Source organism: Coturnix japonica, chromosome 2 (genome assembly GCF_054131305.1).
Source record: "Coturnix japonica strain WE chromosome 2, WE-NBRP24, whole genome shotgun sequence".
In the NCBI taxonomy this organism is placed as follows: Eukaryota; Metazoa; Chordata; class Aves; order Galliformes; family Phasianidae; genus Coturnix; species Coturnix japonica.
The window spans coordinates 76,107,900-76,124,737 of record NC_140664.1 but is presented as its reverse complement, the minus strand read 5'-3'; the positions used below and the strand labels follow the sequence as shown (position 1 = coordinate 76,124,737).

At 35.9% G+C, this 16,838-nt stretch overlaps 1 protein-coding gene across 2 annotated transcripts in view; it reads left to right on the top strand.

The window, feature by feature from the left end:
* The window catches only part of EXOC2 (exocyst complex component 2), a 119,430-nt gene that overhangs the window by 14,016 nt on the left and 88,576 nt on the right, over positions 1-16,838 (top strand). For both annotated transcript variants that reach the window (XM_015854490.3, XM_015854493.3), the window contains exons 3-5: positions 3,584-3,760; positions 6,052-6,178; positions 15,198-15,311. In XM_015854490.3, the coding sequence (XP_015709976.2) occupies positions 3,584-3,760; positions 6,052-6,178; positions 15,198-15,311 (418 nt within the window). The remainder of the gene's footprint in view (positions 1-3,583; positions 3,761-6,051; positions 6,179-15,197; positions 15,312-16,838) is intronic.

The following is a 16,838-nucleotide window of genomic DNA, read 5'->3' as shown; positions in this document are numbered from 1 at the left end:
ATTGAACAGCAGAGCTTCTAGCACATGCCATGTGGAAATTTTCTTCAGTGAAAACATACCATTTACTGCAGCCTTGCTTCTGTCTTTTAGCAAGCCATTTATGTGAGTCATATCCTATGGCTGCTTAATATTCTTAGTCCTTTAGAGAAGGACTTAGTAAAATCTTTTGGAAATCCAAGGTAATGATAACTACTGGAATTTCCTGTTCTCTTTTTTTTCGAATTTAAACGTATGTGCACTTTGGTATTCATGCTAGAGACAATTTGTTGAGGAATCATGGCTCCTCTGAAGTCCACTGGAATTTTGTTTGGCTTTGCTAGAACCAATGCTTCACTTCATGGCAGTAAACCAAGATTCCCAAATTCCATTTTTGGCCACCACAATGAACCTTATGGCCAAGCATGAAATAGTACAATTTTTCCCCCTAGTTTCAGCTTGCTGCCTCTTCTAAAGAATAATTAGTATTTTCCTGAGCTACTAGATAGGGTTGTGGTACCCTGTATGAATGTTTATTGAGATATAGTCAAAAAGTGATGGTGTTACGGGTGAGTATATATTCCTATGCAACTATGTGGTTAATGTATAACCCCATCAGTTTATTGGTATGGTCTTTATGTAAGTGATCTCCATGTAGGTTCTTGAAAGGAAGGCATTTCCTGAACTCTTTCTCAAAATTATAGCCGACTCACTGCTAATGGTTTGTTTGTTTCCTTGTTTTTGGAGTAACCCTGCAACCATAGCTGCTGCTAATCTCATGTTTTAAGGTAAAAGTAAAAAATGATTTGCTGTAATTTCTTTTTCCACTTAGTTCATTTGAATATCACCTTTTCCAGTATGTGACTAAAGCCCCAGACGCATTAAGGTTTCATAGTTACATTAGGCAAGTAAATAGTCCCTGTGACTTGGATGGAAATACTTGCAAAAGTGAGTCTTTGTAAACATGCGATTTAAGCAACTTTGAGTGAGGGTTTTATAACATTTATAGTCTGCTACTTGAGATACATTAAAGTAAAACAAAAAGCAATAAGCTATTTTTTTTTAGATACATGGAGTACCACATAATAGAATATGGCTTTAGTTTTCGTTTAAGGGAGAGCCTTCTTGTAATCTGTTTGTATCTTTGAAACTACATAAACATTTTATTTGCAACTCTGTAGCTCACAGTACAAAGCATCAAATCAGGGAGATACACATGGCATTTATGCTCTTGAGGTTTAGCTTGTCTTTTAAGACATTTGCAGTTTTTGAAGACATTGTAAAATTGTTGATTTATAAGCTTAGCCAAAATAGGAAAATCTCATGAGAATTACTTGTTTCTGTTTGTTGAAATAGGTAGAGGGGCTCTCCAAGATACTCTATAAAAACTAGACCTCTAGTATTGCATTCTCAAATATCCTCTTACTTTACAGCAGATCAAAATAAGGTTTATTTAAGGAGAAATTGTCTCTGTTTTGAGGAGGAAGGAGTTTTTATTTTTACCACCAGAGAATCTGCCCAAATGCCTTTGTTTCAGCAGTTACCCTGTGCCATTGCTGTATTTAGTGAAGTGTATAAGAAGCTGAGACTTTAGTTTGCGTTTTTGAGATGCAGATAAACATAGTTTTCCTCCATTTAAGAAGTGTCAGATCATGTGATGTTCTCTTGTGAGCTTTAAGAACCTCCAGTGAGTGGGAAGTAATTGCTACAAGCATCTTCAAAATTGTTATTGAAAGCTTCAACTCTACCAGATTGCTTAAGCTTAGATTATACTCAAATGAATATGTTAATATCAAGAATTCAGGCTTTTTTTAAACTCTAGGGTGAAAATCTGTCTTTATGGATGGTTCAGGCTATCAGTTAGTCTTAATTTCTGCTGCAGTGTTTTTCCCAATCAGAGAGAAGTCTAACATAAAACAGAAAGATTTAATAATTTTAGTCTAAGGTTAAAAGCCATGCACCACAAATAAGTGTTTTTTTTCCCCAGCATCTTTCAAGAAAATATATGTTCTAGCCCGGCTAAAATGTTGCAAATAGAGAGCAAACAAAATTGTTTTTGGTTTAGAAGACTTGGTTTGCCTCTTTGTTTTTTCCCTCCCTCACCTCCTTTCAGGCATGTATAAGAAATGTATCTCATGCCCTTGCTCAAGTAAAATTGCCTTCAGTTGTAATAAGATTCAGGGCCTTTCTGTTTTTTATTTTTTGGGTTTTGTTTTCAAAATAGATTTTGGCAGGGAATAGGGCATTTTAATGTCTGACAAAATCATGAAAGCTGCCAAATTTGTCTGCTGTGTAATGTCAGAGGTTTAAATTGTTAGAAAAAGTAAGTGTGAAGCTTTGGTACTGAGCCACATATGCTGATCCTTTTCTGTCTGAAAGTATTTGTTAAATTGGTCATAGCTTTCTAGAAATTCAAAACAAAAGCCAAGCCAACAGGGAAAGAACTGCTATGCTTGACTAACATAGTCTAGTACAGCCAGCATGGCCTTGTCATTTTAGATATATGGTAAGGGTGTTATTTAAGAAGACAGTAATGAAGTTGTTCTACAAAGTCTGTTAGGGACCTGATAGTATCGCTTCCTAATTCTTCAGGATAAGGAAGGTCAAATTGGAAATGTGAAGCTTGTTGAAGATATGAGGAAAAAAAATCCATTTATTCCATGATCCAGAGTCCTGGTCTGACCAACTGATGAGATTGGTTTGTCAGTTGGTCTGATTTGTCTGACCACATGAGATATGAAGCCCCAGGAAACGTGAACTCATATTAAAGTGTATATTGACTCTTAATTGTTAAGCCTGTTATTAAATGCTAAACACTAACTAAATTAAACACTGACACTTAAGCTTTACTCACTTTAATATGCCCTAATCTTTCTCTGTGAAAGAGCTTTCTGGATAAAATGTATTTTTTTTTTTCTTCCAGAAAAAAGCATCATTTTTACTTCAATTATGAGAAAGCATAGAGGAGAAAATGAGTGTCAGATGACTGTTCTTTGATATTCATGCAACAACAGCAGTCTATTCAGCAGAATCTTAGATTTTGTACAGAAGAAATGAGGACAGAATAATTGTTGAGGAGCATTTTTTTTCTTTTAAAACCAGTATCCTCTTCTGTGTCTGCCAAAGTGTCATTAAATAAACTTGAATGAACATTGTTGGTTTTGTGTGGTTTTTTTTTGTTTTGTTTTGTTTTGTGAATAGTTAGCAGTCATTTTTTGTTTTTTGTTGGGCCAAGTCACACAAAGCAAACTTTCTACAGTGTTATATTGTGCACTGCTGGACAGCAGTTCTTTAGTGTCTTGCTGATAGAGGATATTATTAAGTTGCAGTAGCTCCATAACTGATGGAATACATTGAAATAAGCTTTAAGTCAGCACAGTCTCACATGGCACTAAAACACTAGGACTGAAGTCATATGGGGAATATCTGAAAGATGTATTCACAACTCTTAAACTGTAGGTACATGTAAGGCACTAGAGAAGGGTCCTTACATGTGTGTCTAAAATACATGAAGCATCATAAACATTTTTGCCTTACAGAATTTCAGAAGATACTTTTATTCATAGTAGGTTGAATTTTGTAATTTGTTTTTTTTTCTCCCTTCTAGGTTTAACAATATGTGGGCATAACTGCCTGCTCACTGCTGAATGGATGTCTGCTAGTAAAATTGTGTGTCGAGTTGGACAGGCTAAAAATGACAAAGGAGACATTATTGTCACTACAAAATCTGGTGGTAGAGGAACTTCAACTGTTTCCTTCAAGCTGCTGAAACCGGAAAAAATAGGTACTTCTCTTGTTCAAACTTTCATCTGTTTTGTTTGCTAGACAAAAATATAATTGAATGCCTGTATAAATAAATCGTATATTTAAAGAGGGTCCACATCAAGACAATTTTCAGTTGTCCAGAAAAAGCATTAAAATCTACAAATGCAGGTATGAATTCATGATATTTGTGAAATCAGTCCCACTTCCTCAGTATCCTGATAAAATCCTTGAGGACTAATGAAAAGTGTCCCTTTTTATTTGTAAGCAGAAGCACCAGATTTGTTAAATTTTCAGGAAATTCATAACAGATCCAGTAATTATTCATACTGCTTTTTAATTTACTGGATACATAGGTTGCTCTGAAAGTAATACCTCTGTTTATTTCCGCAGAAACCACAACAGACACAAAAAATACAATAGCACTATTTGATAGAGCAAATTTCCAGCTACAAGACACTATTTTTCAACGTAGTCACATAACTATGTATTTTTACATAGTGATGATCAAGACCCTGCATGCTGTGCTAGCCAAATCTGCACCATCAGAGGTGACTCTCTGTTTTACAGCTGCTATGACAGAGTCATTACTAGGAAGATGTTGCCAGTGTAGTCCATTGTTCAGTGACCTGAACAAAGCACCAGAAGAAGGTGCTAAGTCTGGGCTATATGGTGGGTGTGGTAGGACAGTCCAGCCAACATTGGTAGTGTGCTCCATGGTCTTCAAACTGGTATGGAGCTTAGTATTATTGTGTTGTAAGAGAAAGATTGTCTTCTTTGACCTTACTCTGAAGTTTGAGCCTTTATCTTAGTCAGCATTGTGATGTAATGGTCTGAGTTGATCATTTGCCTGGGTGACAGAAAATCCAGAAAGATTACCCCCTTTCCAGTGTTGTCACTATTGTTTCCAAGACATTGAAGACAATGCTTGGATCTGTACAGAGTTCCCTGGTCATAATCTGCCAATTTGTGCAGCTGAGTTAATCAAGGTACTCTTCATGTCTTGGTATGACAGCAGTACATGGCCATCTGGAACATGGCTGTTGCTTCTTGTGAAACTCACTGACCAGGCTTTTCTGTGCTCTCATCCACTGTATGGTCTTCATAAACATTCAGCAAGCGTTGATGAATGTCAGCAGGTGCCATTTTTACCATCTGGAGGAATTCATTGGCGCACCATTGTTTCATACTCACTTCCATTCTGTTGGGCTGCCCCTCTGCTGCCATCTGTCAGACTACAACAAAATATAATGGAATATTGGTGAGAAGGTTCATGCTCTGCTGCCATACTATTAGCTTCTGACTCTGATGTTGTGGGCCAGCATCATAGAATAGGAGGCATTACTTTCAGAGCCATTTCTGTAAATTCAAATTATAAACTGAATCTTTAGTGTTGTTTCTGATTTGTAATTCAAACTGCTCTCCAAGGTCTCAAATATTATTTTTCTTGTGATGTTTAACCATTAAAGTTATGTTGCCAAGCAGTCTAGGAACTGTATCTGTAATCCAGCAATCCAGCTTTCATAACCTTCATAAAAGTTTATTTTGGAGCACCTTACTGATGATTGATCATTTGTTTTAAGCTGATCTAGGAGCTGGCCACTAGAAAGGTGAAATAAGAGCAGATATTAATGGTGAAATTTTTGGTGGTGTGAGAGGAAAATGAGTATTAATAGAACAAACAAAGAGCAATGTTGGGGACTGGATATTTCCCATCTTGAATATTTTATGTTAAAGAAGGGGTTGATGATGAATATGGCAACTGCATTTTTGTCCAGAGCCCAGGCACTGTTTTTCTTACCTTTACCTGTTAGCATCACTGTAAAGCTGTAGAAATAAGGCCAGTCCCTTGTCCATCTTGAGACATTCATGTTGGCGTGTGGCCAAAGCTGGCTTACTTTTTCATTATTAGTGACACAGGAAAGGGATCTTTCTTAAAATATGCAGATAGGAGGGCCTCTGGCTAATTGCTTGTTTTGAAAGTAGCAGATGACTAGGCAGATGTCAAAATACTTGAAGGAATGAAAAATGTTAATATGCTGCTATTAGGAAAATGCTCTTCATTTATATGGACCTGTACATTCTCTCAGAGGTAATGTTTAATGTCCAGCCATTATTGATACCTTTTTAATGGCTAAAATAAAACAATTCAGCTTAATTGTATCCAGGTTGTTTTGCAATGCAACCTCCAACATATTACCTAGGCATCTATTTTATATTTATCAGGATCTTTCAAATTAGTTCAGTATGTTAGAATTTGATAGCGCTTGACAGTCCTTGTTTTTTTAAGGATTTGTGCTTTGTTTTCTTTAGGTATCTTGGATCAGTCTGCTGTCTGGGTGGATGAAATGAACTATTATGACATGCGCACTGATAGAAACAAAGGGATTCCCCCTTTGTCCCTACGTCCAGCTAATCCACTTGGTATTGAGATAGACAAGTGAGTACCAAATGCCTTTAATCCAGTTTTTTAGTGTTTCTCTCTATATATGTCTTTGTAAATTTCAGGAAAGTTTTAGTAGTTTACGGGGCAAGAAAAGATTTAAAAATACATGGCATAGTATTTGGAACTCAGAGGAGTTCTTTGTGTGCAGTCTCTCCTGTTTCACAATCCTTTTTTGGATCGTTAATTAGATCTTTAGATAAAAAACTGTAGATCTAAAAGCCTGATGTATTGAACTCCACTGATGCTTATATTTTGAACACTGGTAAATAACGTAAGGCTTTGGATTTATACATTGTGGTTATGGAATGCTTACTGGAGCATCTGAGCATCTGAGTTTAATGGGGCTTTTAAGAATGTTTAGATTGCTTTCTGTTGCTAAAAATTGTACAGTAAAATGTGATTTATTATACCACATCAACTAGTTTATTTTATTGAGTTATTAATACTGCTTTCCAACCCACAGAGTTTTTTTAATTTTGCTCATGAGTATGGTGGAGTTTGACTCCTTTTCTGAAATAGAAACTTTCAGATAATTGATAAACAGGATGATAGAGTTTTAAAAGAGACACTGGTAGGGCTCCAAACCTGACCAACTCCTAGAAATGTCAACAGGGTTAGTATTTATCTTGATCAAGATAGCAACTCTACCAAAAATAAATGCAATTTAAAATTAGACTCTGGAGTCTCTTCTTCTAAATGGTCTATTTGTGATGAGTGCTTGTGCAATTTCATTGATCCATTTTTTCAGATGGTGGAGAATGCAAACGATTTCAGAATAATTCCTCTTCCACACTGGTGGCATAATGTAATTGTATGCTTCTGTAATTAGAAATTCCTGGTACGATTTCTGATATCTGAGGTTTGTCAGTATCTCTGTTAATAATTGTTTGGAATTTTATTCAATCAGTATCTCTCACTATTTAACTCAATAGACAACGTCTTCTATTATATTATTAGTAACAGAACTCAGTTGTCTCCAGTTTTGTATACTACCTGAATTACTGCTCTTTCAAAACCCTATTAGCTACAGATCTGAGTCCTTCTGACAAAACATGATGGGACTTGAAGAGGTTCTTAAATACTTGTAAATGTATGAATGTTTGGTCCAAAGTCTTACCATCTTTATATTTTAAACTTCACTTAGTTCTGTATGAGTGCAATGATTTGTGTTTATTTTACTGTTTTCTCAGAAGGTGTCCAGTCTTAATTTGAGGACATCACAAAGGAAAATATATCCTCTGTGTCCATTGTTGCTTTGTTTTGTTGAAATTTTTGGTTTTTTGTTACTTTTGTTCTTGAAATTGGTACGGGATTCCTAGTGGATCTGTCATCAGCTTCCGGACTCTGGTTGCTCGTTTCCTTCCTACTTAAAATAGATATTTTTCTTTTGAAAATACTAAGCCATATTTTTAAAATAAGCTGAAGGTGTTTTCTGTTTCAAGCATTATTCACCAACTTCTTGGTGTAATTTCTTACAGACACTTCTTTCATCTTTTGTTTTCAAACCTCTTATCTTGATGGTCTAGAACTGTGGACATTGTTTCAGGATCCTTCCAGAAGACCTCTCATGTCTGCTGCACCCTCCATTGCCTTTTTGTAAATTCAGGATATAAAATAACAATTATTATTTTTTAATGTGTTACAGTGTAAACTAGCCAGGATGCACTTGTTAGCTAAATTGCTACTTTTGCTACTGATATGGCTGATCATTCTGCAGTGATGACCCGGAACCCTTTATCTTACCTATATCTTTTAACATTACTAGCATTCCTCTGTTTGTGCCTTCCTTGACAAGCTTGTCTTCAGAGCCCAGATGACAAAATCTTTCTTTACTTAATATTTTTACTGACTGTTGATAAAAACTGTCGGTGCTAAAGTTAGCAGATGAAGCAAATACTGATGGAAAAAGAAACGTGGTCGGTAGTAGAACTTTTATCTGTAGATTTTCTCAGGTTTTCTTCTCCACTGTTTGATTTGTTGGCCTTTTATTGTTGTTGTTTAAATTAGGTAGTTCCTTAGTCCATCTGATTTATTCTGTTGGCATCACTTAACATTAAGTTGTTAATCAGTTAGACGGTAGCAAGTTTCCTTTTAAATGGCAATATATTAACTGTGTCTGGTTACTTATTCACTGAAGCACTTAATCTTAAAAGCTGTATAATATGTTTTCAAACATTGTATGAAATGTTTGTGACTGACATTAAAACTATTTTTCCTGCTTTAATTCTTTGTTGAACCCTGTAATAGCTTTTCCAATTTTTATCTGGGATTTAAGTCAAGATAATCAGTTCAGCTGCATCAGCCCTCTTGTGTTTCACACAAGAATTCTTTCATTAAATGCATTGGCTATGGTGCAGTTACTTTTAGCTTGTTCTCATTTTAAGAAAATGTTTAATGTGGTTCTCAAATGTAGAACCAAAATTAATACTTCTTACAGTTATGGTAGTGTGAATTTGATAGGTTAAGAATTGTCTTTAAGAAACCTGAACAGGATCAATTTAGGATTAGTTTGGAGTCATTCGTTTGGATGGTTGTTAAGTAGGAAACTAATAATACTGTATTTTAGAGGATTCATCTGGAAGCATTAGTGATAAGCATGCTAATGAAACCTCACATTTGTGTGAAAAAGAAATTAAAAGGTAGTCAGAAATAAATACAGGTAGGAAATGAAAACCGTTTTGTGACATGGGGAGAATGGGGAACGTCAAGTTTAAGTTCTTGGTCTACTGACCTCCAAGTACAGTGGAGGTGAAACAGTATGATTATGGTGAGCACTGCTGTTGAAAATGAGCAGTTTGAGAGAAAGTAGTTGTGCGGAGGGGCTGAGAAGGAGAAGTCATGGGGAGGAGAAAAAGATGGAAAAAGACATGGAATGTCAGGGCTACCCATGTGCTGTAGGTGACTGCATGGTGTTTAAAGCTGTAACTATAGATGGACTGTTCAGCGTGGAATTTTAAATGCCTCCCCTAGTGGGAAATTTTGCATAATTTTCTTCAAAAATTGGAGCAAAACGATGTTTGCTTTTATAAAATAATCTTTAATACCATATTGTTTAGTTAAATATGTTTTCAAGTACTTGAAGGATGGGTGAGTGGGGAAAAAGATTTTCCACAGTGGTGGAGAAATGGGCAATTATGAACTAAGAAAGGGAGTAGATAAGCAGGCTATTGGTATTAACCATTACTGGGCAAGGGAATGATTTATTACTAGAAATGTTTAAAAAAAAGAAATAAAAAAGAAGTTAAAATATTGGGATGTTTTAAAATTAGCCTAAGAATGGTACGTACAAGGAGAATAGCTTCCATAGCATTCCCCTTTGTTAATACCTTTAGCTTCTTTAAGCCATTTTAATGTGTATGAATTAGGGTGTCTTTGAATTTTGATGCTGACACATTTAATATTGGGCTGATTTGGTGGAATTTCAAATCATGTGCTTTGCAGCCTCTTGCTGTGCGTTGGTAGTGCAAATGCAGTTAATAATAAAACACACAAAGATACAGCAAAACAAAACAAATCAGGCTTTTAAAGGAAGGACGGGGGAGAAAAACAGAGTGAGAATAAATGTGAGAAAATGAGGAATAAGCTAGAGAGGAGCACATTGAAGAAATGACAGGAAGTGGGTGGCCTTCAAGTAGAGAGAGCTTAGTTAACCTTGCAGAAAGTGATTGTCAGTCGTCAGCAAGTGACAGAGAAAAGGCAGTTTAGAAAGAGGTACATCACCTATCCTTTGAGATTACTTTCTTGTTAATACAGACTGTGCTTAGTTCTAAACGATTTGTAAATTCAGTACGGTTTTGTTACAGCGCTGTCACTTAGTGGATTTTGTTTCCTTGCTATCAAGTACTTCCTTCACATTATAAAGCAGATATTTGAAACATTTAACATTTGAGTTCTAGTTTATTAGTTTTCTGGATGGTATAAGGACTTAGAGCCTTAGTTTTCTATCATCATCTGGCTTTAAGTGCAAAGCAAGTCCGTGCCACTCTCCGCCCCAAGGATTATTCCTGGCTGTGGTGTTACAGAGATGTAGCCAGAAGTCTTTACAAGAGACTTGAATAGCTTTCAGGAAGAGAAAGAGTATTCGGTGTACTGACCTCAATCTGAGAAGTGTGGAAAGTTGGCATGAAAATACTAACAGTAACTGTGATGTTGCAGTACTTGGACTGGTTCTCGCCCTTTGAAATGGTTACAAGAACAGAGTGGTAGGCTGTGTCCTGGATTTTGAACAGTTCTGGGGAAGAAAGTATGTCAGACACGTTTCAAAAGAGCTCTGAGTAAAATCAGTTGATGAAAAATGTAAATTTGCCCAAGATTTGTGAATGAACTCCTTGCTCAGATGTGTCGCATACACTTTCACCCCCTCACGTAAGTCCATTATATGAGAGATTCCCTGCCTCCTCTACATATGCTATTAGACCCCCGCTCCACAAAGCAGCAACTGTTCGAAAATTTTTGAGTATTGTTTGTTGTTTTGCATGTAGCAGAGGTCATTATGGTGGATACATCTCGAACATGAAAGCAAATGCTGACATGTTAAGTACATTCCACATACTTCTATATCCACCCACTCAATACAGATGCTTCCCTCTTCCCACGCCAGCTTCCAAAACAGTTCATCTGGCAAAGGGAAGAGACGATCTTACGCTGCCACCTAATGGTAAACATCATCTTGCTAATACGAGATAGGAAGAGGCTTTCTGGAGCCTATGATAACATGTTTATTTTAAAATGACTTGTGTGGAATTTCATTCTTGGGTATGATAGACTTGTGGAAACTTTTATCACAGTGGCACCCAAGGAAACCTATAGGAGAGAGATGCAGAACGTGTGTCCTGTTTTTATGTTGTTAAAATAATGGTAATGTTTACCACTTGTAAGGTTGATAATCAGTTTTGGGTATCTGCATATTAATCTCTTAGTAAATTTTTCCACATTCTGCCTTTTCTCAGATATAGTTGTGATATTTGTGATAAACCCAGCACTACCAGAGAGCAATTGTCAGAGCACACCCATGTCTTTGCTGTTGGAGGTATCTTTGTTAATACCTTTTGATTTGTCTTGTTTAGTCTATTCCAGTGTCCCTTATGCTGGTCTTCTTGCAAGCAGGATTAACACAGCTGGTACAAAGCATGCTTCCAGGAGACTGGTACCAGACAGAGAGGGAGTGTAGAGTAGCTCTAGGTTGAGTTGTTTACACTGGTTGCTATTCAGAATCTGTGTTTATTTGAAGTTGCTCCTTTTGACCTATAAACTCCCATGGAATTGAGGTTCAAGTTACCTTTTGGTCATTGTCCTGTTTTTGGACCTGCCTTTAATTGGTGTACATTGTCATGTATGCTAAAAAACACACACTGAAACTCTGGAAGCAAAATAATCTTTACGGGAGTTACAACTTAGTAAGTTGCATTCATAGTCAAGAGCCCTGTTTTTTTGTATCTATTGCTTTCTCTTCCTGTCGCTTAAGAATTTTCTCTAATACTAAATTGTGATGGATTGAGGGCTGTGATTTGCCTATGGAGATCACAGCTGATCTGAAACCTCTGGAGTATCTGAGTGCTGTATTAGTGCGGAAGTTCTGTTGTAAGATTTTTAAGGACTATACAGAACCAAAGATTGGGATGATGGAATATTTCTGTGCGGATATGACCAAAGGGAATTGATTGTACCCAATGCATTTTGAATCCAATGCAGACATATGTGTCCTTTATGTGGAAGCAGAGACCATTGGAGTATTTCATGACTGTACTAGAGGTAGTCAAAATATGTTTGAGGAATGTGAAAGTATACAGCAGCTTGAAACCAAATTTTATTATGGTTATCTCATGAACATAAACAGTACATAAAACTTTAATTGTTTTGTGTTTTAAGTTACAGTCGGATAGTTCTGAGGAATGAATAAGACTACTTTAAAATGTTAGCCAGAATTTTAGTACGAGATCTGGTTTTGCAGCAAGTAAAATAGCCTGCCTAGCAGAAAGTATATAAATTCAGTTTACCTTCATGCGTTTCTCTGACTTTACCCTTTCAGCAGAATCTTCATGTATGTCAAACTTACCACTTCTTTTCCTTTAATTCTTCTTGGGTTCCTTTTCTGGTTCCCAGCTACTTTTGCAGTGATTGTTTTTTGATCAGTGATGAAGTATTAAGAACTGTTGTTTCCTGAATTGACTTCTCTAGAACTAGCAATTCAACAGAACAGGAATTGACAATCTCACTGTGTGCTAGCGTGATCTCAACTTTTCCTACTAGTTCATGCTCAGCCTATGATGTCAAAATGAGTAAAACAGAAATACTTCTCAAGTCACATATGTGCTTGTTTATAAGTGAATGTTAAGCAAGTTTTCATGAGAACAACGTCTAAGGACTTATTTAATTTACTAATGGAAGTTAATGAAACAAACTTGTCTGTGTAGTCAATCTCTTTTTAGGCCCATCTGGCCAGACATTTGAGAAATATAGTCACTTTTAGATTGAACTTCTTAGGGAGCAGCTTGTTGCAAAGACAGCTGTACCAAGTCAGTTCAAGCTACCCGTATCTGTTAGTGGAAAAACTACTTGTAGAATTTATGATGAAAAATAAGTGTACTGCACCATAGAATATAATGTATTGTTAACCTACCGCATACATGCATGTTCATGTTTCTACTCTGCTGTGACTGTCTCTAAAAAATGTCCACACAGATAAAAGCGGCCATAAACGCATTGCTAATTTATGGCTCTACACAAATACATCTGCTGGAGGAAAGCTCCCAATAACTTTTCAATGCAGTCAAACATTGAACTGAAAAAAACCTTTGTTTCTGTCACACAGTCTGTGGGCAAAACTCATTTGCAGGAATTTATTACGTCCCCAGCTAAATAATTGGTCTTTATCTCTCTGTGTTTATATTTGTTCTAGGAATTATGTAACTCATGCATAAGCTTAAATTGTCATGCATATGTCTTGGAATCTTGTAGCAATAGTAGTGTTTAGTGAAGGTATATTTATTGAGTGTGTATTCCTTCTGTGTTGTATCTGTTTCTGTTGGCTTCCGAGGAAATATATTGAAGTTCTGAAAAATAAGATCAAAATTATACTTCTGTATTGTGTTCCCTGCACTTATATATTGTTTATAAAAAGCTCATAGTCTCATTCAAGGTAACCAAAAGTGCTTTTTGTTGTTGTTGTTATTTTGATTTAATTTTAGCATGAAAACATCATACTGGAAAGGCGCAATTATATATGCGTTTAATATGAAAGAATTGTTGGACATGGATGGCATGTGTCTTCATATGTGAAATACTGTCCTGTAAATTCTTCTGCACTTTTGAATACTTTGAAAAATAATATACTGCCTTCAAATATCTCTCAAGGAACATTTTCTGCTCACTAACAGGCATTTGTGAAATTCGAGGTCATTGGTAATCTTGAATCTCTCTACTAATTATTATTTTTTTTTTTATATTGCATTATTGTACTATTTTCATTGAGCTCAGAGTAACGTTGGGATCTTTGTTGTTAACTGCTGTATTTGTTTCTCACAGTGTTTTCCCTATCTCTATTCTTCTTTTATCTGTCATCACTTTTCCTTGCTTTTAAATTGATATACTCTTCTCATTCTGGAAAAGTATTGTTTCATACCCTTGTTGTAATCAGGTGTTACTGATGAATGACTTCTGTCGTGTCATTATGTATGTGGTTGTTTGAACCTGCACATGCTAATGACCATTTAGATATGAATAGAAACTTGGAGAAAACAACTTCTATTTCTGTGTAATTATACTTTTTACCATGCTTGCCTTTAGATTTGCTTCATTTAAATTGCTCCTTTTTTTGGGTAATAAAAGCAACTTGAGCCATCCTGATATACGTTTAGGCTACAGGAAAAAAAATAGCTTTCTAACAAATCATCACTTTGCTGTCCGTGCAAGTAGTTTCTTGTGCACATTTGATGCAATTTCCAATAGCAGACTCTGGATTGACTCCCATCCCCTGGGTTTGATCTTGAATGCAAGATACTTCCGCTTTGCATTTTTGTCTAAAGTACTTTGAGTAGCAGAGCTCACCTAGCTTGTGAGCATCAGAGAGGGATTTTATTGACTGTGTGATCTGAAAATGAAGTAACAAATCTTTAAGCTACTTTGTTAAAATTTGTTTTTGAAAATTGGATATAAATGGTAAAGAACAGAGGGGTAAGTGCATTTGGTGATATATTAGGTGTGCTTGGTGAAATTAATACATTTGGTGAATTAATTACACTTGCTAGATTAAGTGTTATTTGTTTGTCTGGACTGAGAAAAATAACATGAGCTCATCACAAGTGATTTAACTTTTTTTTATTCTACTGACTTAAAACAAATGATTTACATTTTCTATTTGAGTATCTTCAAAATTACTTGTAATTTGAAAACTAACATTGCGGAGAACCTGCTTTCACAAGCAGTTGGATCATAGGCTTTATCTCTGCATTTTAAGACAGAATAAAAAACAAATGGACTCCTGCTGCAAATTGATTGGCCTCTAGACAGGGATGGTGCAAGATCATTTACAAGTAGTCAACCTGATGATGTGTTGTCATGTTAGATATATACTAGTTCATAGATTACAGAGAATATTCTGATTTGCTCTACTTGACATAAGTATTTCCATTTTTAAAGGGTAAAGTTGACTTGAAGCATATTCAACATTAATGGTCCTGTCTTTGGATATTAGTAGTATTATAGTGAGTTTGTCCTGTTTTCTGAATGCAGCAGTTCTTTTTCTTTAAAAATATATTGTATAGACTATACTATTTTTTTTCATATGCATAGCGGCAAAATCAAAATGATAGAAGTGGTTTTACTTAGTTTAGATTTCAGTCTTTTCTTTCCCAGTCATAAATACCTCTAAAATACCAGATTTATTCTTAATTGTGTATTGCAAGTTTATATTTGCATTTTGTTGGAACGTGAGCTGCTGTCTTATACAGCTTTTAAAACTGTGAACAATTCATCATAATGCATGTTACTGAAGAAATGAACATTCATTTTTCAGAGGCAGATTTCCTCAAAAAGATTTAGAGACGCTGTTCCCTGGGATGAGTGCTGATTTCACTAGCGAAAACTTCTCTGCTGCGTGGTACCTGATTGAGAATCATTCAACAACAAGGTTTGTTGCTATTATATGAATAATTGCTTTAATAGCATCAAGTAGATTCCTATGTATAGTAGATGTGTCGTTGGCTGTTGACATTTAATTAACATACCTGCAATCTTTGCTGTCTGTGGTATTTCTGTATGGCTTTAGACTGGAATCAGCAAGGACATTTTGCTCACTGTGATCAGAATGGGAATGTCAGTTTTAACCAGACTTGATTTGTGGCCTGATTTTTTATTATTTATTTATTTATTTATTTATTTATTTTCTGTGTGAAACGGCGGTTGCCTTGCTTCAAGCCAAATACCTTTATGAACAAAGAAATTAAGTAACATGGGCTTGAGTGGAAACTCCAGATGCTCAGGCTCAGGATGAGGATGCTGAACAGACTTAAGGGTAAAACTGATAGTGATATCCATCAGCTTTGAGTTAACTCCTATGGAAAATGCTGCATTAGGAAGAAGACGGACAGCTGAGTAAATCTTGCGTGTAAATCTTAAAAATCTTGACAGTTCTTCTTTATTATGTCTTGTACATGGTAATTTGTGCTTAAACAGATATCCTACATGTATATTTCTGCATGTGTGAGTTATGAAACTACTGTTTGCTGGTGTTCAGATACTGCTTGAAGCCATTTTTACTAGAGGATGATTTTTGCTTTCCACTGGGCATTCTGATTAGCAATCTGAAAGGAAATAAGAAAGAACAATCAACTTTTGATGTGTTTTTAAGAAGTTTGCTGTAAGCTTTGCCCTTGTGTTGCTCATTTATTTGGGCAGCTGTAACATTGCCAAGAGAGACGTAGGACAGATACAGGGAGATGAAGGACAAAGTGATGGCAAAGCTCATGGTACTCTTTGGTATTTTGTTTGATTTACAGGTGAAGTGTAGATAGGTTGAGTAGTAGTGGATGCATCCCGTAGGTTCACAGCTGTCTGTAGAACTAGTTTCAAAGGTGGCGTTTTTCACTTCTGTTACTTCTGTAGCCATGGACTTTATATTGATGAATAAGGCTGTCAGTGAGAAATGGGATTTGTCTGAAACAGTGAAGTAAGTGGAAGCATTTTTTTGCCAGCAGGTTTGCAGTTTGTGACAAAAACTTCAAATTAGAAATGTCAGAGAACTGTGATAGCAGCTTGCAGATAACTGAAGGTACAGAGATCAGAGTGCTACATGTATGGCTCTGTGATGGAACTGAGAGAGCTGTAATAAAGTCAAAACCAACTGAAAGTGCCCAGCTTCAAGTGGCTTTCTGTTTACAGTCTGGGAAACAAATAAGTGGAGCTCTAAATCCACACAGATTTAGATAAGAACATTACTGGAATAAAATTGGGTTGCACTGGGGTTCTGTGATGGATACAAACAGGCTTTGAGGAAAAAAAAAAAAAAAAAAAGAGGAGGACTTGGCCTTTGTGTATGAGCAATTTGAATATTTTCTCTCATAATGGAATGGACAGCAGGATGGTTGAGTGCTGGCTGAAGAGACCAGGGAAGGTGACATTACAGTAAGATGAGAAAGTGAACAAAATCATTTTTAAT